Raw genomic sequence first — 22,874 nt, forward strand, 5'->3', positions numbered from 1 at the left:
ATAGATTATGTCATGATCCCCCATGAGTGATTCTGATTGGATATGAACACATTCCAGAATGAACTACTAGTAGTAGTCTAGATCCGAGCCCACCGTGGGTTATACGAAGTATACTCTAGGCACCAAGATTCTTCAGTAGCTTCTTAACGCACAACCACATTATAGGCCCTCCTTAGCAAGCATGTCTTAGAAAATACATTGTACCGGAACGTCAGCCACACATACTCAAGACATGTCTGAATGGTTGCTACATACCTGCAATGGCAAGGTAGAACGCGAGTGCATTGAACCTAGGATCGAGCACTGATGTCAGCTACAATAAAACGGACCTTGGGAATGGAAGACTATTAGACGGACCTTCGCCTGTTCCCCGTGATCTCACCAGCTAGCCACTTCAATCTGTTAGTCCAATTTATCAGGTCCAAGTGGTTCACCCCCATGAGGGTGCCCTTATAGCCGTCTTCCCCTCCCCACCTGCTACTGGCAACGCTCACTAGCCCGTCATTATGGCCTTCGACCTGCTCAAGGTACCTATGGGATAGGCGGAATACAGACCAAAAGCTTGGCTGCATGGATGCCCCATAAGAGAAGTATCTGCACCGACTCAGCCTTACACTAACTGACCCACGGTAATAAGGAACACATACCGGACGTCTTCAACATCAGGAGTGGTAGGATTGAACGTCTTTTCCATGTAATTTCGTGTCAGCTGAGAGAAAGCACCTGTCTCAAACTTTATTTGTTCGAGAGCGTAATATACCTGAGCAAGACGCTCATCTATAAATCAACATCATGAGCTTCGGCATATGATGATCGGGGTGCCAAACAAACTAACCACCGATTTGCTTTAGAAGGTAGTCTGCAACTGCCGAGCCTACGGTTTGATTGGTTTGATTAGTTAGCAGTAGCTGTTTAATACTCATGCTGCGACTGACCTCTGTGAGGGGTTGCAATGGTCGTCAGAGATAGAACTTTAAAATCTTTCGGTCGCAGATGACTGATCATATACCGGGAATCAAGCCCACTAAAACATGGATCAATTTAACGGACTATTCCGTTTGACATGGAGGCCTCACCCCTAATGAGATGTGTGAATGAGCATGTCCGTTTTAAGCATTAGTTGGATATTTTCTTTTACCATGCTATGGCTGTGCTGGGTTAGCTAAATGAGCTGAAGGTTTCCCCAAACTCGATACCGACAAAGAAAAGGTGGTAATATAACATACGCAATAATATTAACAGCCTTCCCTTGAGCACCAGCAGCGATGTCCTTCGCTAGTTCCTCAGCACGTGCTTCGATGGATCCTGAAGGAGGTACTGTAGCAGTGATGACCTCAATTCCTTTCACTGAAAGCGCCTCTTTAATACCGCGCCAGTATTGCACACCAGGAAAGTAAGGACCAGCAAGGCGTAATTCATCGAACCCAAGAAGCCCATGCGCCAGGACAATGGCGTGCTTGGGGGTGTCTAAGTCAGTGTATTAGTGCTGATGAACAGTTTCTTTGCATATATAGAACCACAACTCTAAGGGATTGAAATAAGTGGCAGCAACTGACCATAATCTGCCCGAATCACCGCATATTCATCCTCAATGACTTTCCCCAGCCCTTCCAGCCGTGGGTCAGACCCCGTGGCCTCATGGAAATGATTTCTATAAGTTAACGAATGGAACCCGCGCGGAATTCGATAATTGAGCCGAGGGTACTGACAGACGCTCTTCAGGCTGACAAACTTATTGTTTGCGCGCAGAGTAGCGATGGCGCATCTCATCTTCTATATTCCTACTGTGTGGTTTGGAGTATGATGTTAGTTATTGGGGGCATTGCGGGATGATGTAATGACCGGAACCTAAAAAAGTGTGCCTCAGGCCAAAAGGCATGAGAAATAGAAGACGTGTGTCAGGACATCAGCTTAGAGTGAAACATGGAGTTCAGCATTAACCTGCGTATGCGCTTTGTACTAGGCTACTGGCGAGCAAAAGGCTGTCAAAGGCCGAGACTACTATTGAAGTGCCTGTATATCTATGAGTATGGGCTCCAGGGAACAATGTCAACATCGGACTGCTGTAGCCTTCGAGCTAGGCAGATGTCTAGAACCCCGGTTTAAACGTTTTTCATAGTAAATATCGTCCTATCAGAGCCACCCGAGCTCAATGGTATTTGAAGAAATAACCCATCTATATAGAGCTACGAGTCAGATCTTGCCTAAGCTGAAGTAGGCGTTGTTCAGCGTTGGCAACATCTGCTGGGGTCGGCTTCGATGAGATTAGACGTGGTTAGAACCAAAGCAACGAAACAAACGCTATATTCACAGCATTTAAAATAGTAAACCCCAAATAAACATATCCCCTCAGTGTTGCCAGAGAAGCCTCATGGCCGCACGCCTATGCCTGGCTCAAGATCTTTTCGGAAGCCTCAGGTTTCACATCAGTCAGCGCATTGATAAGGTCTTCGACAACCTTAGCGCCCTTGCTGTTTCCAGCTTCCTTGATTTCCTGCAGCTTCACTTCTGCCTCCTTGTTTGCATCTTCTTCGGCTTTCTTGTATCCGCTCGAGTGCTAATGTTGAGGGACATGTGTAGTTAGCCATTTGGGGCCTATAAATCTACAAATCGAAGAGGATATCCTTAACACTCATTGAGCGGGGTCATGCTCACCTCGGCCTCGAATTTCTTGAACTCTTGCTCCTTCTGGGTTCTGTATTCCTCGATTTCCTTCTGTGCCTCCGACTTCGCGTCCCTTATGCGTTTCGTACGGTCTAAAAATTACATATTAGGTCTGCGCATCTTATGTCGAGAGGACTGGAGGGAAATCATACATTCTCTAGCTGAACAAGCGCGATGCGTCAGTACATGTATTTGATGTTTCCAAGTTTGTATCTAACAAACATACCTTGTTGAACAATCTTCTGGGCCTCTCTCTCGGCCTAGTACTTGCGTTAAATCGTGCAACCTTTGCGATATACCATGCCAACATGACCTACATCGAGGAGGGTCTGAATGCCTGCGGAGTTCTGAGCGGACTATAACATATTATTAGCATTGCCAGCTTTCACAACCACGCATAGCCATGCGCGCACCATCTTTAGTAGTATATATTATTGGCTGACAACGAAAATCGAAAAAAACAGAGAGGGAGGGAGTAAGGATACAGTACAGATAACGCGGAGGCGTGGAGATGCGCCGAGGATCTCCACGAGTGGTCAGCTGTAGGCGGTCTGTATTCTGCCATTTATCACCGCCATGGTGATAGTGGCCGATAATCCGCTGCAGGTTCTGGATCATGCCAGAGTTCTTTGGATCTGTGGTGTCTGCCAATTGTTTTTCCTAATCCAATATTCACAATTGAAATCATATAAAATGTCCCGAGCATCTAAGCTGACATTGGCTGCTACCGGCTTGGGTACAGCGGGAATTATCTACTTCGTTCACTGGGCACAAGAACAAGAGAAAGCTGTATGTACCTTGCTCTGAAACGTTGACCAATGCTAACTCTTGGTCATTTCTGAAGTCCATGCATAAGGGTGTTGAGCGAGATATGGAGAAGCAGCGCATTCGACAAGAACGGCAGGCCGAGTTCGAGATTCAACGAAGACTTGAAGAAGAATACAGGCAACTTCAAACTGTCTCCCCAAGTATAGAAGATCAGAGTGGAGGCGAAGTGAAACAGGGGAGAGGGACATAATATTCAAAAGTGTTATAACAGTGCTAGATTGAGTTGGATGTTATGCTCTACGCTATAGGCTATAATCTGGTGAGTCCAACGCCCTTGGGGAACCACTACTTTGAGGAGTGACCCTCAAAACACAACTAAACTTAATATAGTGATAGATGACGGGCACTTGTATAATATACCCGAATGTACAGTACATGATATAGAATCCCTGCTCCGACACATGCAGTCATATTTACACTGTCATAAGGACGACTTTTGATCCTTTGGGTGCACCTGTATGACCTTATGTGGTTGCAATATAGCGCCACAACTATCGATAGCGGAGTGTAGATGGAAGGCCATGTCATTGATTATCATCGGGAATCTCTAGAAGCTTCTTAAAACACACACCATAGTCTGTTTTCCTATCCTCTAATTCTTTCCCCCAATCGTCTAGCATGCTCACAGTTTGCTCTAAAAAAAATCTCTGTAGGAAATTGACCAGGGTATACATAGAATGAATCGTGAATAACAGTATCGCACATAAAAGATGGCCGGCTATTATCGGAGGCCGGCCCAATTCCGGCCTCATGCAACTAGGAAAGACTATTTTGCGCTTGATCCGGATTTCCTGACGAATCAAAGAAGTTAATGTGGGGTAATATGTCTTGGCAGAGGGCGAAATATAGAGCGGACATGTCCCTGTACACTACATTCATGATAATTACACAGTGAGTATGCTTTGATTTGGAGCACTTCAGGCCTCAAATGGCGAGGTGGGTCTATACTATACCAATAGAGTCATCTGGATTAGCATACAGGCTGCTAGAGCAAGAAAAGGTGTCATTATAGCATAGTCAAGCCACTGCTATATTTGGCTTAGCGTGTCCCCGTGATCCTAGCTTGCCCTCGATGCCAAGGATCTATATAGATCTCTTGTATATGCCTTTGAGAATGAAGATAGAGATAGAGGGGACGGTGTTCTCATCAGCTATTGCGAAGGGACCTCAATATTTTACATCAAGATGCTTATCAGCCGTGATATCACAGTGATACCGGCCGGAATCAAGTCTCCACGGGGTTTTCTCATCCTTTTGGTAATAGTGCCATCGAGGCCGGAATTGATACCGGCCTCTGGATGTTATAAGAATCGCCTCCTTTCCCGTCCAAATCCCTTCTCTCAAGTCAATATTCTCGAGCTATAAGAGATCGCAATTCTCATCTAAAAATCTCCCGTTTCCTTTTGTCATTCTCACTTCATCTTTGGGTGGTCCTTCTGCCTCCATACCGTCTTCCTTTCTTCTCTTTGATACCATATTGTCTCCCATATAATTACTCTCAGATAAACACTGTCTTCCCCCCTTCTGTCACTTCCAAAATGACACAGACCAAAACTTCCCCAACCTCTTCTACTACCGTGAAGCGTTTCCCTCATATCCATGATGACCCGGCAACCTTGCCGAAGTCCTTGGACCCCTTCACTATCACCACGTCCACGGGCTTCTTGCCCTTCATAATGTCCCCTACCCAACTGCCTGATGCCTTCCAACCTTTGGCGTCCTTGCTTGAGCGGCTTCCTGTGGAGAAGCTTGATGGTACCCCTGGTCTTCTGGCTACTTATGAACTGGGTCCTGCCGTCCAGGAGCTTCCTGATCTCACCGCCGAAGTTGACAAGCTGGTCACTGCTGATGGCTCCCCAGATCTCTATGCTGTCACTGCTGTCTTCCGTGATTACTCCTTCCTGGCATCTTCTTACCTTCTTGAGCCATGCTGGGAGAATTGGTCCAAGAATCCTGACAAGGGGTATGGCTTGGGACGTGACGTACTTCCTAGGGCTGTAGCTTGTCCTATGTATCGTTGTGCTCAACTGTATGTTACAACGCCAAGCAATCATGTCTTTCCTTCTATATTGAGGTATCACACGAAGTTATACTAACTAATCATCATTAGCTTGGATATCCCACCCTTCATGTCCTATGCTGCCGCATACTCTCTCTTCAACTACACCCTTGCTGATCCAAAGAAGGGTCTAGTATATGACAACCTCCGTCTTGTCCGGGCCTTTGAACATGGTCTGAACCCGAAGTCCTCCGAGGCTGGGTTCATCCTGACTCATATCGACATGGTCAAGGAGTCCAATGGTCTGATTAGCGGAGCCCTGAAGGTCGTCGACACCATTGAACAAGGCGGTTCCCGCACCGAAGTCAACGACGGCTTTAGAGAGATTCTATCGTCCATGGAGAAGATCGAAGCTGCATGGAAGGTAAGCAACCCTCCTGATACCCCAGCTACCCCCAACCCCAACACAAAACTAATTCATCCTAGATATGTGGGCCAACTCCAAGCCCAGCGAGTACCTCTCCTTCCGGGTCTTCATTTTCGGAATCACCAACCAGTCCATGTTCCCGAACGGCGTGATCTACGACGGCGTCCTCGAGAACAAGCCACTCAACTTCCGTGGCGAAAGCGGCGCCAACGACAGCATTGTATGCGCTCCACCACCCTCCTATCCAACCCAAGAAGCTAACCCACCCAGATCCCCCTCCTCGATCACCTCTGCCAGATCCCCATGCCGTCCACCCCACTCACGAAGATTCTACACGAGTTCCGCGCCTATCGCCCCCTCCCCCACCGCGAGTTCCTCGCCTACATGAACTCCAAGGCCGCGGAGGTCGGCGTCCGCGACTTCGTAGTTAAGGATACTGAGACCGCCATCCTCTTCTTGAAGACTCTGAACCATGTGCGGAGCTTCCGCTGGCGTCATTGGCTCTTTGCCCGCGAGTATATCATTCGTCGTACCCCTCATCCCACTGCTACCGGTGGTAGCCCTATTGTTACGGTATGTGTCCCTCCTGGGGTGTTATTATTGGAGATGAATCTGTGGCTAATAGGTGGTTACAGTGGCTTCCTAACCAGCTCTCGGCTGTTATGGATATGATGATCTCGATCTATGATACCTATCTTGCTCCGCAGAAGGAGCCGGAGTATTCGGCCAATGGCCTGACTGGGTATGATGCCTCTTTCCAGAAACAGGTTGAGCCGATGATGGAGATGGTGCGTGATCAGAAGGATAAGCTAGCCAAGGAGGTTGAGAAGTGGTGCCAGGAGAGGGGGAATGGCTTCTGAGGACCGTGAGTGCCTATGAAAATGAATGCTGTTGTGTATTTGTTGCTTCTGTATATTCTTGGACATACCACTAGCGAGACCTGGAATAATTCAAGTACAAGACGATTTCGATTTCTTATATTGCAAACAAGAATACCCAACTCCATTTCTATCAATAATTTGGATTCAATTTCGCTAAAGTCCACTTCAGTAAGACGCGTCGTATTTTGTATTGCGTGTGTATAAGGATGTATCCGGTTGAATTTCTCGGAACACTTAGTCAATCCGCTGAATATACTCGGTTGCATGGCAAAAGCACCGCTCGTTTAGGCAAAGCTGGCGCCAGGACGCCATTATCGTTCAGGCAATGATTTTCATCTTGGTGTATCATCGGGTCAGGTGATTATCTCAATGCCGTGTGCCCGACCATATGAAATTGCGTCTGGTGAGACATGCTCACACCCTTTTACATGTAACCGTTCGATCTTCATGACATCACCTTCAGAGGCTCGTGCATCAGCGAATGTCTTGATGGAGATGCCGGTGATCTCGGTATAGCACATGTAAATGACTTTCAATTTATGCATCTTCCCAACAATCAGTTTCGAGAAGTCATCATTGATCCCGATAACATGGGAGACATTGAGTTCTTTTAAATCGTTGGCATACTGGCATAGACTGTGCCAGAATGCAGTCCCGCGCAATCGGAAGCAGCTGTCTACATGAAGTATCTCAAGTGGGGCCTTGGCTTCCACGAGAAAGATAAGCATGGTGTTATTCGAGACCCAAGGCACATCCCTGAACATAAGGGTCTTGAGTTGGTGAAACTCAACAGGACGTTGGTTAGAAAATGGGAATTCCTCAGTCGCAGCACCACCACAGATGCGTAGGTATTCCAGGGTAGATGGTAGTATAAAGTCGTCACTGACATATATGCCGCTGAGGTCCAGTCGCCGTAATCGCGAAAAGTCTATTGGATTGAAAGAAGGAGGATAAGGGAAAAAGACGTCCGGATCTGAGTTGAGGCACAGCTCTTCGAGATTGGCAATAGAATAAGGAAGAGAAGGCTGAAGCAGTCAGTTAGCTGAGCCTTGGAGGGGGAGGTATAGCGGGGTTGACAGTACTTGTTTGCGAGGTATATGCAGGGCAGACGTATGCCCGTTTATCCATGATCCCTCTGTGGTGCGAAGGATTATGCTCCGTAGGTGTGGGAGCTCTGGGGGCCAATGCACCTTTGATGAAGGTGAAGTTCTGGCTTTGTGTATTTTGATATTCTCAAGGAGAGGCAAGCTTCCCAGAAACTTCGTAATATACTCCTGCGGCACCGGCATATCTCCTGATAATATCAGCGTTTTTAAACGTCGGGAGCCTTTGAACATCTCATAAAAGTTCTGACAGCTAAACGGCGTCCAGACTTCCAAGTATTCTAATCTTGGACACCTGCTGAAGAATTGAAGGACCTTTTCTGCGGAACTAGAGGATATATTCTTCACAATAGCATGGGTTACCATGGACTTCGACCGTCGAATGTAACTCCGGACGGAACACCAATGGATTTTGCTGCGGGCACCGGACAGATCAATCCGCATCCATAAGTCTCGCATTGAGGATAGAAAGCCGTCCCATTGTTTTGATACACGAAGAATGGCCCTTGAGGATAACAATTAGAACGGAGCGTGGGACGGTAATTTGAGCCACGTACACGATCTGCTTGAAGTCCAGATGCTCTAACACCATAGCTGCTATTTCCAGAGGCAGCACACTGAATGGGTCGCGGCATTTAGACGTTAATTTACCTCGAAGCTTCTTGTGTAGTTGTTCTACGAGCTACGTAGGTCAGCAAAGTCCTGACAACGAGGGTCAATATTCATTGGACAGTAAAACTGACCTCACGGCGAGGATTGTTACTAGGCAAAGTCTTTAGTGCATATGCGTAAAGCTCTAAAGCCTTCTCGGGCTTTCCGTCCAAGAGAAGGCATTTTGCACAGCGAAGATATCCCTGGTTCAAATTAGCAAAGGTGCATGAAGGCTCTGAACACTTGGCGATAGGGCTATACGCGTTCATCCTGCTTGTCCTTTTTAATCATCTGCCTCGCATCCTTGAGCGCCCGATCATATTGACCGAGCTTAGTGTATGTAGCGGCACGATTATCAAGTATACCAAGAAAATCAGCATCTTTACTATTTAATGCCTGAGACAGCCCATATCGTTGTTAGAGTTAACAGGCTGAATGAAGTACGATGAAACATTGACTCGCCGTACCTCTGTGAAAGCATCTATGGCAGCCTTGAAGCTGCCCATCTGGTATAGTTGTTGACCATGCCGCTGCAAGGCAGCTGCTTCGCCACGGGCTAGAACTATGGCTCGTTAGTCTCACGCTAATAATCATCACCAGAGCATCGGACATTTCAACAGAAATGTTTTAGAGTTTGAGGGTCTTAGCACGTACGTTGAGAGCCCATCATACCAACACTTCGATTAGACTCAGTCAGAGCTCCATGCTGCGAGGAGATAAACCAACGCGACTGGATGTGCTTGTCTTTTAATTAGGCTTTGCTAAAGAGACCAAAGTCCGCCCACTAGTCTTAATTTGGAAAAGCGTCTCCATCGAACACGGGACTCCACTCTCGAGACCAGGAATCTATCACTAAGATCTTCCGTTCATGGATGTCCTTGTTACTTACCAATGTATTCTTGCGACTTTCTCACTGAACTGGATATTAGGCTAAAAGGGGTTGTTCCCGTGAGTATTGCCCTAACCAGTTCAACTGATAGTAGCCTTCTCACTACTGGTGTGATAGTATCCTCGGGCAGCCTTGCATATGCACAGTACTTCGTTTGCGATTGACTTGTCAGCTTCGACAATTGACTCAATGCAAAGAACTCTACTTCTGTCGGGATTACATACGGAGTACCCGTGTATCCCATGAGGCCCTGAACTATATATGTCTGACAGGACGTAAGGTCACACCTAGATAAGTCGGCACAGAGCCATCGTGATGCTCATATTAAACAAACCGATCGGCCAATTTTACCTATCGCACATCAGCATAATACGTACCATCGACGGTGCGAGTAGTCGTAATCTCATATATTCGGCATCTGGTATTCGTTGGAAGCACTATCACTGGGATTGGAACCTGTCCTTGGAATTTTCTGACAGGTAATAGTTTATGCAGTCAAGAGTCGATCTTCCTTGGAAAAAAAGAAATTTCAACCCCAAAACAAATAGGAGATAAACAAAAAAGATAAATACGAGATGCATAATGTCGCATTACCTTGCTAGGTCAAAACCTGAGAGTCTCAATTATGAAAGCGATAGACGGTAGATATGTGGCCGGAGAAAAGGCCCAGCACCGTGCATTTATTTAGTAAACTCCGAATTGCGTAGATGTTATTCTTGAGCAAGCAACGGACCGAGATCGGATGTTCTGGCACTAATTGCAAGCATCGTGAGTTTGACACAAATCGGAAAGGAAAGATTGTGATTAGTCTGCTGTACAACAGCAACCAGGGTTATCTGAATCAGAGTGTGCCGGTATGCAAGAAGATGCGACTGAAGCTGGAGTAAAAGGCCCAAGTTTATGTGGAGTAGCACTAAAGCGGTTTAGTTCTAAGTCCGCCTGGCAACGGAGGCGACGATCATGCGACTGCGCATTTGGTATATTCGGCCTACCGCGGAAAAGGCGGTGTTTACATTCTTCCCCATTCGGAATCCCTGCAAGTGAAAATAACGGCCCGGGGCCCTTGCGAACCGTTTTGAATTCTCACGACTTAAGTCGCCCGATCCCCGCCAGTTCATCCAATATTTGGCCGACAGCTTGCAGGCAAGCATGGAGCCGCATAATTTGCAGGCGGCATCTACCTATATAAATAATGTGCTTCTCGCCCGGGGGCTGCTGAAAAGTGGCAGACCAATTGATTTCGCCCAGCCGGAGAATGAGGAGGGAGGCACTGGGGCTGCTATGGCGAGAGTCATCAACCTAGTGAATGATTTAGTTTTAAGAAGAGATGTATGTGAATATCCCGCGTCATCTTTTACATGATCTGACCAGATTGGAATAGCGCGAAGCAGAACACCGAGAGAATCTAGCGACTACGATTCGAACATTGCGGGCGGAGGATGCTCAAAAGACACTCGAAATTGTATGTTCTAGTGACACTGGAGAAGCTTTACAGGAAGCTAAGACTGCGCACAGGAGAAACTCAAGGCAAAGACATCCGAATTGGCCCGATCGGTCGCTTTGGCGGAAGCGCAAGAACGTGCCCAGAAAGCCAATGCAGCGAGTGCCGATGCTACAGTAAGACAACTGAAAGACCAAGTGCAACGGATGAAGACTACGATTCAACAAGTCCGGGCTCAATGTGCCAACGACATCCGCAAGCGTGACCTGGAGATGCAGAGATTGAAATCCCACTTGGCTGAACGTCAGAGAGGAAAACGGGAGGGGCTAGGCGTGACAACCATCAACATAAACCCTGCAGTTGATCGATCCTCCAAGGCTAAGCTTTTGTCGGGTGGTGATAATGTCAATGACCCAGGCTACAGTCTGAAACAGGAAACGAACGATTTCCTGACAGAGTTATGCCAGAACTTGAGCGACGAGAATGATAGTCTAATTATGCTTGCGCGGAACACTGTCCAGACCCTGAAGGACTTGCAAGGTTTACCCCAAGGCGAGGAGAATGAAGAGTATACGAATGGCGCAAGCGTGGGAACTCAAAAATTATCACAAGGACCAGTTACTTCACTTCCGGCGTCTTGCGAAGAGCTGTCCAACCAAATGGATAGGGTGCTTGAACACCTGAGAACACTCCTCACTAATCCCTCTTTTGTACCGCTCGAAGAAGTCGAGGTGCGTGATGAGGAAATTGGGAGGCTACGGGAAGGTTGGGAAAAGATGGAGAGCAGGTGGAAACAGGCTGTTACCATGATGGATGGATGGCATAGACGAATCGCCGATGGCGGCGGCTCAGTGCAAGCGGAGGAATTGCGAATGGGTATGAGGCTCGACCTTAGCGTAGACTCGGCTCAAGATCTTGCACCAGTCGACGACGAGGAGACACAGATACAGTCGCCAATTTACGAGGATCAGCAGGCTGAAGAGGAAGAAGAGTCCGCAGCTAAGGCTTCGCAAGAGAGCGTTGAGCTAACTACGGCCTCTGTTGAGACTCAGCTACCTGTACGTGAGGAAAGGTCTCAGAAGAGCTCTGATCGTGCGCTGAAGGAGCGGAGCGAGAATGTCCGCCCCGCGCGCTTGCCACGAAAGGTTTCTTTCACACCTGGACTCCATGGTTCACCTTGTGAACCTAGCGGCGGCGATGATACTTTGCCTATCAAAGCGCATCAGTCCGAGACAGTTACGCGCAGACCGTCCAGGAGAAAACCAGAGTCCAAGACGGTACGTCAGGTACCCAGTCAGGCTAGCAGACTGCATGAACCGAAAAAGCCAGGTCCGACTAAGGAGCCGGGCCCCAGTTCACAAACCCGGATGAGTGTTTCGCAGAAGCTAGCCGCCGCTGAGAGTGAAGCCCGCGCCGCGGAACAAGCCCGCAAAGAGGGCGAGAGCCGTAAGAGAGGCCGCCCAGTGAAGGGTTCTAAAGGGAGCCAAGATCGGCGAAGAAGCACTCTCACAAATGACGAGCTGGGCGAGCTGATGGGGATGACATCCCGGTGAACAAGCTATTGTAGGCCAGCATGTTTAGGATATGATTTGTTTGATACCCTCCAGTGTAAATACTTCTCTGCCTGCTACCAGTTAGCTGCATACGATTGTCATGATTTGACCTGATCTGGCGCATGGGAACTCTTCTGTCTTTAGTTGAAAACATGTACTCGTTAATCATAATGCATCTAATGGATTGGATATGGGATCCGATATGCTCTGACTAATGCATATACCTACTGTTGATATTCATGAGGATATCCCGCAACCTCGGCAATTCCTGATTCGGTCCACATTTTGGTTCAATCTCCACCATTTACTCTGGAGTAGTAGCCGACTTCTCCTCTAAGTGATGTACATATATCCCCTCTAAATCTCTGAGAGATCTGCGTGCCCAATAGTTCACTTTAACTGTGGAGCAGATCTTGAATAACTGCGTATTATTCCCAGCGAAACAATCAACCTCGCCACTGTGCCACCAACGACACCCAGACAAATAATCATATCAGGTCGAAGCCATCACCATAATTACGCCCCATAATCCAAAACGGCCCAAACTCCAAATATCTCAATAGTCACCCGACAATGTCCCCAGCATCCCCAGACACATTCAAGGCTGGGTAGCCCACAACGCCACCAGCCCCCTAACATTCACGACCTTCAACCCCAAACCATTCACAGAAATCGACATTGAAATTGCAGTCTCCCACTGCGGTATATGCGGAACAGACATCCACACCCTCCGCTCAGGCTGGGGCCCCGCAGATTACCCCTGCGTAGTCGGCCACGAGATCATCGGCACCGTGACCCGCATCGGCTCGGGCGTCCCGACGCTGGCATCATCACCAGCCTCCCGGGAGATCCGCATTGGAGACCGGGTCGGGATCGGCGCGCAGAGCATGTCCTGCCTGAGAGCGGACTGTTCCGACTGTGCAGACGGACAGGAGAACTACTGTCCCCGGATAACGGGGACATACAACTCGCGGTACGCCGACAAGAGCAAAGCATACGGGGGCTTCGCGATACGCTGGCGCGGGCCGGCGCATTTCGTGTTCAAGATACCCGATTCGCTGCCCTCGGCTGAGGCGGCGCCGTTGCTATGTGGTGGGGTTACGGTGTTTGCACCGTTGAGGAAGTACGGCGCCGGGCCGGGGAAGTCAATTGGGATTGTGGGCATTGGGGGGCTGGGGCATTTGGGGATTTTGTTTGCAAGGGCGCTGGGGTGTGATCGGGTGGTCGGGATTTCTCGGACGTCGAGTAAACGGAAAGATGCAATTGAGGGGCTTGGGGCCGATGCGTTCATTGCTACTGATGAGGAGAAGAAGTGGGGGAGGACGCATTCGCGTTCCCTGGATCTGATTATCTGTACTGTTGATGCGCCAGATATGCCTTTGAGTCAGTATCTCCGGCTGCTGAAGGTGGATGGCACGTTTGTGCAGGTCGGGGCGCCGGAGAAGCCGCTTCCACAGTTGACGGCTTTCTCTTTGATCCAGAAGGGGGTGAAGGTTACCGGGTCGAATATTGGATCGCCGGAGGATATTCGGCTCATGCTGCGGTTGGCGGCGGAGAAAAGTGTGTTGCCGTGGATTCAGAAGAGGCCGATGGAGGATGTGAATGCTGCGTTGGCTGATATGGATGCTGGCAAGGCGCGGTATCGATATGTGTTGGTTAATGAGACGGAGAAGCAAGCGAAGTTGTAGGGCGTGCCATGTGGGCATTCTATTTCTGCTGGAGTAGAGTAGGTCTGGTGTACTGATTGCTGGGCAAGATAGAGTAGCGCATGTAGAGTTCAAGGTAGAGCGCAGAATCGGTACAAGTACTGCTTTAAAACGCAATTACAGATCAAGCCTGAAGGTTGAATTAACTTGATGTATCGACTAGGTATTGCTTGCCCCAGTATCGCTCCGTCCCGGTGATGGGCTCCCTAAGTGTAGCACTCGCCATCGGGAGAGCTATGACCGAAGCAAGAGACCGAACCCCATGAGGTGCTAGAAATTACTTCTCTTCCTCATGACTGAAAATCTTAAGCTCAACTATTGGGTCGTCAGTAGTGGCAGTCGCGAGAGCCAATAGGTCGCTATAGAAGGTCCATATAGCCTTTACCCGATTCAGAGAAAGGTACGAGATATACGAAAGGATCTGTGGATCTTTGCTGTGCCTCCACCTCTGCTATAGTGCGTGAGAGTGCGACGAGGAGGGGATCTGCAGCTCGAGGTTTTGGTTTAAACACAGATTGCAAGACCTGTTTTCCCCCCATGTCTTTCACTCGCCTTGCTGAGTTATAACGCTTCAAGCCTGCCCCGTATAGCTTCCCGGAATGGCAGACTCAGAACATACAGGCTGGACTGCCTATCACTACTACCCTTCTAAAGCTGCAGGTATATTGTTTGTTGTTTTATTCCTCATTCTTTCCGTCATCCATACATACCGTCTACTTGGAACCCGAACATGGTTCTTCATCCCATTTGTGACAGGCACTTGGTGTGAGTTTCCCTGCGTTGTATGCAGAACGGCTCAATAGATGACCTAAATAGTCGAGTCTGTAGGATACATCGGACGTGTTCTGTCGGCCAACGAATCTCCACATTGGACAATTGGTCCGTACGTGATGCAGAGTACCCTACTGCTCGTTGCACCCGCGCTTTATGCCGCTAGCATATACATGGAGTTGGGCCGAATCATCCATCTAGTCAGGGCGGCAAGATTGGCAATAATCCGGGTGGCATGGATGACCAAGATTTTTGTTGCAGGAGATCTACTCAGCTTCCTGATGCAGGCCTCAGGTGAATCTCATCATAAGCTGGAGACACATCAATTACTAACGAAACAGGTGCGGGTATTATGGTCTCCAATTCTAAAAGCGCTGGCGAAGATATCATTCTGGGTGGCCTATTCGTCCAGATTATTTTCTTCGGGTTCTTCCTCATCACCGCTCTCGTTTTCCAGAGGAGATTAGCCAGACGTCCCACTTCAGAGTCCGCTGATGATAACACTCCCTGGCAAAAGCATATGTTTGCATTGCACTTTTCGAGTCTTCTCATTCTGATCCGGTCAGGTTTTCGAGTCGCGGAGTATATTCAAGGCTCGGATGGCTTCCTACTCCGAAACGAAGTCTTTATTTACGTGTATGACGGATTGCTAATGCTTTTTGTAACCGTTGTCTTTCTGGTTATTCACCCAGGTGAGGTTAGTTTCTTGGGCTGAGGGTGACCTATGGCTTTTTAGGGTCAGTCTGAGAGTCCGCCTCAATTGCCTGTTTGATATATTAGATAGAGTATCAATTCTAAACAAGTACCCTTCCCGAAAATAAGTCCATAATAGAGAAGAATTTGCGATCAGAGTGCCCCATGTGCTAGACATGGGCAGATGCATATCCTAATACGACGTAGTAAGTACTGCGAGAGGTCAAGCTAGATTAATCTGCTTCAATTTCGTCGAGGAAATCCTGTCCAAAGATTTCTACCATGGGCCACTGGGCATACGACTTCCAACGGTCGTCCAGGATATGCCATATTGCCCTTGGTAACCTAGAAACCCACTGGTCGATGCACCAGTCATACTTCAGGCGACAAAGAACCGCACAAATATGCGCCAGAATGATGAGAGCTAGAGGGCTACGTTCCCGAATCTGGTTCACAAACTTGGGTTTCAATCTGATTGCCCATCTCGCGGCAACAGTGATTGAAGTCAAGCCACCGTAGGCTGCAGCTGTTATATCCGTCAGGTTGTCAATAGTTCTATTGTAGGTGTCGGTATCATGCGTCGGGTCTTGTGCACCACAATAAACATTTAGCTCACGTAGTCGTTCGAGGGGGTCAAGAGCGTCTCTTGGAAGAGAGGTATTATATTCGTCCAAGCGTAGGAGGATTTCCCAGTCGCTACTTCGGATAGACGGCGTAGCCTGTCTCAGCACTTGCTCCACACCCCGTGCTAATACCAAAACTTGAATGAAATCGTCAATACACGCCCATGGGTCTTTTGACTCGGGAGAATGAGGGAAACCGAAGGCATATACAACTATAACGCTTGATAGTGCAAACATGGCTTTTGCGTTTGAGTCATTGATATCATCAAGAAGTTTTCGGAAAGATTTTAATGCTTGGTTTTGGTGGGATACGGCGGTACTGATATATTCCGGACGACGGTGGTCATCCCTCGTCCGGGCTATATGAAGGGCAGAAAGAGCCAAAATTCCGTGCATAAGGAAAGGATGTGACAAGGCTTCTTCAGGAACACGAAGACGCCAGACGGGATCGGTCATTTCATTGCGGGTTAGGACCTGGTACGTCGAGTTACACCATTGCATCATTAACTCCAAGTCGCCCAGGTTGAGGCTGGGACGGAAATGAGCTGTCTCATCGTCATCGGCGGATAAGTCAAATGGATTGGCAGTTCCATGCGGCGGCTCTGGTAATGGAGGCCCTTCATTTCCAGAGTTAACCGACTTTGCATGGCGTGGTTCCTCATTCGCCCATAGGAGGGAACTGCTCGAGTCAAATTCGCATTCCGCGTGGCGCTTGGAGCAATTCGAGCACACTGGTCGGTTTTCATCGCACTAAAAAGCTAGTTTAGTTATGTAAATACATAGAGTCATGTCAAGTGAGGGTATACCTTGACTCGTCTTCGCTTGCATTCTAGACAGCCATGGCGAGACTTTCGATGGGGTCTTCGTAGTGCCATCAGATGCTATAAAATAATTTGCAGAGCGCTTCGCGCTCCGCAAATCAGATACTGTCGCACAACGATCAGCTATGCTGGCATACTCTAGAAAAGCAAAGCTCGCTAGGACAGAATGAGAAGTGCTAGAGTTATAATGTTATCTATGAGAGAGGAGAAAGGGTTTTCTAGGCAACTGCATATCTATGGGGTCATTGGAGGTTGAGTTCTATAAAGCGGATTATGTCATCACACTACATGCCAAGAATTATATTGATACAAGAAACAGTGGATATCATATCGTAGACATATATAACATGTTAACTTAAGAAGCAGACTTGGTATCTCAGAATATTAGGGGGTTGAAGAAGAAGTAAAAAATAGAGGGAGAGATCCCTTAACCTCCACCACCGCCCCCGCCACCACCTCCACCATGGCTATTGTCGCGCCGCCTTTGTTTCTCATACAAAGAAAGCCCAGTAATGAGGACCATCAGGTCAAACTCCTTGCCATAGTTCGCCGAGTCGATTTGGAGTTTGCCACTTTTCTTGACACTTTTAAATGCAGTGCTCGTAAATATTGCAACAATCTGATCGGTTTGCTCATCGACCAGCTTGAAGTTGCGGCTACTCCATTTGGTAGCGGAGGAGCCCTCAACCGCAACAGAGTGTGTTCTCTTCCACATAAAAGACCGTCGTTCTGCTCCGGAGGCACCTCGGACGGTCATTTGCCAGCGGTATTTGTTGCATCTGATGTTTTGAGAGACAAGGTCCTCCCACTCAACGTGATTGATACTCTGCGGGTCACCGAGCCCTACTTTGATATGTCTTGAAAAATGTAGGAATTTGGAGACACCCACAATAGGGGCTTTCTTATCAGTGCCCGCATGGAATGTGAGGTCAGGCTTCTTTGGGGTGAAACACGAATTATCCACGAAGAAAAGGGGTTCCTTGCCGTCCGAAGTCACGGTGTAATCATTGTGCAATAGAGTATGGTATACATGAAAGAGACGAGAGTTGCTGCTTGTGTTCAAAAGACTCCCATCAAATGACTCCTGGTCAGAAGTGTATTTGGAAGAATCCATCATGCCAGTGTTGAGGTATTGTTAGGTACACATGAGTGATGAGTGAGAGGCAGATAGGACACAAAGGAGCACTTTTGGGGGAGGGGGTCTTCTACACATCTTATATATCTACTTGGTATTCTGAGATGAGAACCGTGAAATCATTTTGAAGATCCTTGATACGAGAACAAGGCTTAGCGTTGATCATCATCCTGGGCGTTCCAAAGGATAACTTAAAAAAGAACAATCTAAAGGAAGACCATCCAATGATGAGCAGGAAAGGCCCCAAGGGCTGTGTTCTTGGCTTTGGAATACCGGCCAGATTTAGCCTTGGGCAACCCAAGGGGCTACGCGAATACGACTTGCCCGAACTGGAGTACCATCATCACGTGGTATCTGGAAGAATAATCAGGTGACTTTCAAGTCACATGGTATCACATGACACCGCAGTTGGTGCCAAGACCCGAGCGCGTTGATGGGCGGACTGGCGATGCTAAAGAAAGAGGAACTTACATGACACTTTGGGGTTGACAATTCCCTATCTGTAACTCGATTACTCCATAATCTAGCGGTGGGTCATTGGCCGATTGTGCGCGCCTGACATCAGGTGTCTTTTCCCCTGCACGAGTTGTCTGCCCCCGACTGGGGTGGTAACTTTTCATTCCGCAGATCTAAGTCGACCAAGAATTATCGCTTTGTTTATACTCTCCTCATTACACCAGCCACCACCAGATCAACATGAGTTTTAAGGTTCCTTTCGATTCGAGTCCCCCTCGACCCCTGGAAAATCTCGCAGCTTATTCAGTTTATCTGAAACCCCTGCGGGTGCTCCGCCGTCTGCATCCAATTCCTTTACTCCACAAGGCGCTCCTCCGTCCACCGTATTTGGCAGCTCCCAGATGAGCTCTAGATCGCAGTTCGACTCCCCCGGTTCTCTTTTTACAAAATCTGGAAACATCAATCCCAATGACAGCATCTTCGGGTCCTCGATCGCATCCTTCGATTATCCAGCACCACGGGGAAGGAAAGCAGCGCCAGCCAAGTCCTTTGCGCCCTCTCAATCTCTGTTCAGTGTGACAAATGATAGTCGGTTCGGCGAATCGACCAATTTTGAGCCGTCAAATAGTTTCACCTCGTCGCAAATGGAAGAAGATGTCGAGGGTGAGGAGGCCGTTCTAGAGGAACAAGAAGTGGATGGCGATATGGATGTAGGCGATACAACTGGAGATGGCAACCGCTTGAGCTTCTTAGACTCCCAGTTTGGAAAGCCCGCTTTTCCACAGGCCTCCTCGCAAGGTCAACGAAAACCGATATATACAAATCCAAGCAATGCGAAGCGGCCTAAGCTCGATGAAAAATGGGCAACTCAGTCACCTCTACGCAAAACGAAACTATCCCCTAAGAAGGACTCTCCAATGCCATCAATTATGCGAAACTTCACGTCAAGATCACGTATCGCACCGGTTGAAGAGCCGAGCCAAGTCATTATCAATACGGAGGATGAAATATGTCGCTTGTACGACGAAGTGCGGAAGGCTGAATACCAAGACGTGGATTTCCAGGTCACGTTGTCAGAGGTCTGTAGCCAACTCACGGAAGATTGGGAATTATATGCAGAGTATGAGGGCGTGTCCCGGGTCTCTAGTACACAAGTGGGCCCCGGGGACCATGCTCCTGGCGTGATAAAAGCAAGCTTCCTGGGTTCTTTGTTGCTACAGCTTCACCACCCCCCTCTTTCAAGTGAGAGGTCAGGAGGTTTCCCAAACCCCTTAGGCTTTGCGGCACCGCAAAGTCTTGTGCTTGCCGGCTCGAGAACTAGTGCGCCTATCCCTATACCGAAGCTGCTCCTTGATTGGCTTAATAAAAATTATCCTCAGACGGCCGAATTGCGATCATTGAAAGATGTGGAGCCAAATCCTACTGCGTCTTCAAACTTTTGGGAGATTCTCAAGGCCGCTGTATTGCGCGGTCATATTCCTGAAGCTGCAGACATCTTGCGAGTTGCAGATTTTAATTACGCTAGGTCTGCACTGGAGGACGGCTTGCCACAAACGGGTTATCGTGGGGCACAGTTACAGAATATTCAGAAGTGCGTCAATAGAGCCCTACAGATCCTAGACTCGTGCCCTGGCACTCAGCACGGCGATTGGGACGTTAGGGGAACCGAGTGGGGCATGTACAGGAGACGTGTGCTTGCTGCGGTGACAGACCTTGAGGAATTTGCTGAAGGTGGTGAGCAACAAGAGTCTGAGCCCCCTGTTGTGGGCAATCGTTTCCAGGCAATAAATTTCGGATTGAAACCCAGCGCTGCGGCGGGTGAATTTTCCTTTGCGCAGTCCGCACGCATGGCAGAAAGCCGCGTCCCGTGGACGATTTACCAAAACCTGAGATCCCTCTACCGCATTATCCTCGGCGATACGAGTGCTATCATGAATCTTGCACAGGACTGGGTTGAGGCGACTGTCAGCTTGACCGTTTGGTGGGACGGGGAAGATGATGAGAGTTCAGCGCAAAGCAACGGACTTGGTGCCAGCACTAGCATTCACTTTCTCCGTCCTCGAGTATCGAAACCGCAGCATTCCAGCAGCAATTCTGAGGATGCTTATCTGCGTCGCCTTGATCTGGCCTTTAATAGTGCGACAAATGCAGAATCAGATGAAGGCGGTTTCCGGGTTAACTCTCTCAGCAGCATCGAAGTTGGACTGGCCTCCGTCTTTGAAGGGAACGTTGATGGTGTGTTAGAATTGCTTCAGACGTGGTCACTTTGCGTTGCGTCTGCTGTAGCTGAAGTTGCGTCTGCCGGTGGCTGGCTAGAGACGGCAACCGGGGCAAAGCCGCTAACAGGCCTGAGCGAGAATGACTTGATAGTTCTCTCCTATGGTCAAGATAGGAAATCGCAGAAGGGCAGTATTAGCAAGGACAGCATTCTAAGCAGCTATGCATCTGGGTTATTTGAGCGCGGAAGCATTGAAAATGGTGTCCGACAGGGCTGGGAATTGGCACTCGAGGTTCTAAGCCGCTTAAATGACCATGAGAAGATGCAGAAGAGCGTGTCAGAGCTATTAGATAAGTTGCCGCTTGACACCGCGGAGCAGATGGACAGGGCCGTGTTGCTATGCTCTGAACTCGGTCTAGAGAAGGAAGGGAAACGAGTCTCTGAGGTTAGTCACCTACTTATGTCAACAGAAAATTACGTACTAATTTGTTGCAGCGTTTTGGCGATCTTACGGTATCCAAGACCGAAGAATATGGACTTGCTTTAATCTGCTATGCTCGGGCCCACAACCGACGAAAGGTCAAGTCCGTGGTTGATCTCCTTATCTCTTACAGTCTCGTCCAATCACGCGCGTATCCTGCACATGCAAACCTTGATGAACAGCTCTACTCTTTGATCAGAGAACCTAAGGCATGCCTCTCGGCCGTTGCTGGGGTTGATGAGGAAGCTGCCGGTATTCTTCAATTTTACTTCAGTGGTTATGCGACTCTACGACGATACTATGAGACTCGTGATGAGACTGTTGGTCTCGAAGAGGGGCAAAAGCCACGGTTCAAACCTTTAGCCAGACGGCGAGCGGCAGCCCAAGCTTTGGTTGCGGTCATCAGCAGTGCTGCAGATAGTATTTACGGTGGCCTTTACGACCCTGATCGAGATTCTGCAGTGCAAGTCGATGGCTTATTAGCGCTTCTAGGAGAGGCGCTGCCGTTTGTCGAACGTAAGTCTTGTTGCTCCACGTGGGATGAGCTCTGCCGCTAACCAATATTAGAATCTACACCCACTCTTTCCGTATCTCAACAATCCGCTATTCTGTCCGCCATTGAGGATCTTGAGACAGTTACACCCCGCGTCTATGCTCAGTGTGAGGAGTGTTTCCGCTCTACACTCATCGAATACCACTCCTCCAAGCGCCCAGGCGCTGATTCGGCATCTAATGACTCTTCTGTTCTCCCACCATCTCCTCGCGCACTTCTGAAAAAGTCCGTCTCTTCGCTGACAGCTTCGAGCACCTTCTCGTTCATCGGTAGTGATATGATCGAGTCCGCACGGAACCGGTCCGGATCCGGATCTGCTGGCAGCTCTGGCGTGTTGGTGCCTCGTTCCGGTGGTGATGCTCCCTCGGCGTATCATGAGCGAGGCTGGGACTGGCGTGCTGGTCTGCCGGAGGACGCCAAGGGAGAGGATATTCTCCGGATGTTGCGGTTGGGGCTTGCAAGGGGGCTGAGTTTTGGAGCTCTTGGGTCGGTCTAACCTGGGGTTGATAGAAAAAAGTTCTAGCATTAGCATGTACGCTTGTTTCCCAAGGGGTCGGTGCTTGTCACTTCTTGAATGTATTATGTATTATGGGTAATAGCGTTCAGTAACAGATACAAAGACAAAGTAATAAAAGTCCGACGCGCTTGGACGCAACATATCACAGTTCCTGTACCATTGGTTGCAGTGCCTCCTCATGCATGCTGTACTGAGAATGACCCATGGCAAAGAGCTATAGCAGATGCTGGGAAGCATCTAGTAGATATAATACTAATCTCGCGATGCCTGTGCATGTAGAATACCATGCCATCCAATGTAGGCAAACACGTGATCCTCGCGCAATAATAAATAGCCCTTTGTATGGTAGTGGTACCTTTTTCAGTCAAGAATTCCACCTTTTATTGAGGTACTTAGTTTCTTCACCTCTCCGCAGGTTATGAGCCTGGTCTGCTTTCGTTCTTCCGATGACTATTCCACTAGTA

General features: G+C 48.5%; 10 protein-coding genes across 10 annotated transcripts; 5 read left to right on the forward strand and 5 right to left on the reverse strand.

Annotated features, from left to right (window-relative positions):
- Positions 1-159: 159 nt before the first annotated feature.
- ABOM_008131 (triglyceride lipase) lies at positions 160-1,770 on the reverse strand (the record flags this gene model as incomplete). The annotated part of the gene is made up of 8 exons (XM_022535260.1): positions 160-185; positions 256-290; positions 358-594; positions 648-777; positions 836-874; positions 936-1,024; positions 1,227-1,467; positions 1,557-1,770. 8 exons carry the CDS (start codon positions 1,768-1,770, stop codon positions 160-162), a joined length of 1,011 nt encoding a protein of 336 aa, XP_022386960.1.
- Positions 1,771-2,383: 613 nt separating this feature from the next.
- ABOM_008132 (uncharacterized protein) lies at positions 2,384-3,282 on the reverse strand (the record flags this gene model as incomplete). The annotated part of the gene is made up of 6 exons (XM_022535261.1): positions 2,384-2,557; positions 2,656-2,756; positions 2,817-2,825; positions 2,891-2,924; positions 2,982-3,020; positions 3,127-3,282. The coding sequence occupies 6 exons, from the start codon at positions 3,280-3,282 to the stop codon at positions 2,384-2,386; spliced, it is 513 nt and encodes a 170-aa protein (XP_022386959.1).
- A 75-nt stretch (positions 3,283-3,357) lies between these two features.
- Positions 3,358-3,682, forward strand: ABOM_008133 (protein PET117; the record flags this gene model as incomplete). Its single annotated transcript, XM_022535262.1, has 2 exons — positions 3,358-3,453; positions 3,509-3,682. 2 exons carry the CDS (start codon positions 3,358-3,360, stop codon positions 3,680-3,682), a joined length of 270 nt encoding a protein of 89 aa, XP_022386958.1.
- A 1,348-nt stretch (positions 3,683-5,030) lies between these two features.
- On the forward strand, positions 5,031-6,778 carry ABOM_008134 (indoleamine 2,3-dioxygenase family protein; the record flags this gene model as incomplete). The annotated part of the gene is made up of 5 exons (XM_022535263.1): positions 5,031-5,521; positions 5,603-5,915; positions 5,998-6,138; positions 6,189-6,491; positions 6,554-6,778. 5 exons carry the CDS (start codon positions 5,031-5,033, stop codon positions 6,776-6,778), a joined length of 1,473 nt encoding a protein of 490 aa, XP_022386957.1.
- Positions 6,779-7,152: 374 nt separating this feature from the next.
- Positions 7,153-9,220, reverse strand: ABOM_008135 (Leucine Rich Repeat domain protein; the record flags this gene model as incomplete). Its single annotated transcript, XM_022535264.1, has 7 exons — positions 7,153-7,824; positions 7,882-8,407; positions 8,460-8,584; positions 8,646-8,756; positions 8,815-8,949; positions 9,021-9,115; positions 9,208-9,220. The coding sequence occupies 7 exons, from the start codon at positions 9,218-9,220 to the stop codon at positions 7,153-7,155; spliced, it is 1,677 nt and encodes a 558-aa protein (XP_022386956.1).
- Positions 9,221-10,591: 1,371 nt separating this feature from the next.
- ABOM_008136 (uncharacterized protein) lies at positions 10,592-14,124 on the forward strand (the record flags this gene model as incomplete). Its single annotated transcript, XM_022535265.1, has 4 exons — positions 10,592-10,771; positions 10,824-10,904; positions 10,958-12,432; positions 13,020-14,124. The coding sequence occupies 4 exons, from the start codon at positions 10,592-10,594 to the stop codon at positions 14,122-14,124; spliced, it is 2,841 nt and encodes a 946-aa protein (XP_022386955.1).
- A 908-nt stretch (positions 14,125-15,032) lies between these two features.
- On the forward strand, positions 15,033-15,628 carry ABOM_008137 (RTA1 domain-containing protein; the record flags this gene model as incomplete). Its single annotated transcript, XM_022535266.1, has 2 exons — positions 15,033-15,207; positions 15,255-15,628. 2 exons carry the CDS (start codon positions 15,033-15,035, stop codon positions 15,626-15,628), a joined length of 549 nt encoding a protein of 182 aa, XP_022386954.1.
- A 211-nt stretch (positions 15,629-15,839) lies between these two features.
- Positions 15,840-17,104, reverse strand: ABOM_008138 (uncharacterized protein; the record flags this gene model as incomplete). The annotated part of the gene is made up of 2 exons (XM_022535267.1): positions 15,840-16,979; positions 17,036-17,104. The coding sequence occupies 2 exons, from the start codon at positions 17,102-17,104 to the stop codon at positions 15,840-15,842; spliced, it is 1,209 nt and encodes a 402-aa protein (XP_022386963.1).
- A 373-nt stretch (positions 17,105-17,477) lies between these two features.
- ABOM_008139 (uncharacterized protein) lies at positions 17,478-18,164 on the reverse strand (the record flags this gene model as incomplete). The annotated part of the gene is made up of 1 exon (XM_022535268.1): positions 17,478-18,164. One exon carries the CDS (start codon positions 18,162-18,164, stop codon positions 17,478-17,480), a length of 687 nt encoding a protein of 228 aa, XP_022386962.1.
- Positions 18,165-19,042: 878 nt separating this feature from the next.
- Positions 19,043-22,389, forward strand: ABOM_008140 (putative nuclear pore complex subunit Nup85; the record flags this gene model as incomplete). The annotated part of the gene is made up of 3 exons (XM_022535269.1): positions 19,043-21,304; positions 21,355-21,856; positions 21,908-22,389. The coding sequence occupies 3 exons, from the start codon at positions 19,043-19,045 to the stop codon at positions 22,387-22,389; spliced, it is 3,246 nt and encodes a 1,081-aa protein (XP_022386923.1).
- Positions 22,390-22,874: the final 485 nt, after the last annotated feature.

This window comes from Aspergillus bombycis (genome assembly GCF_001792695.1).
Source record: "Aspergillus bombycis strain NRRL26010 chromosome Unknown contig00074, whole genome shotgun sequence".
Classification (NCBI taxonomy): Eukaryota; Fungi; Ascomycota; class Eurotiomycetes; order Eurotiales; family Aspergillaceae; genus Aspergillus; species Aspergillus bombycis.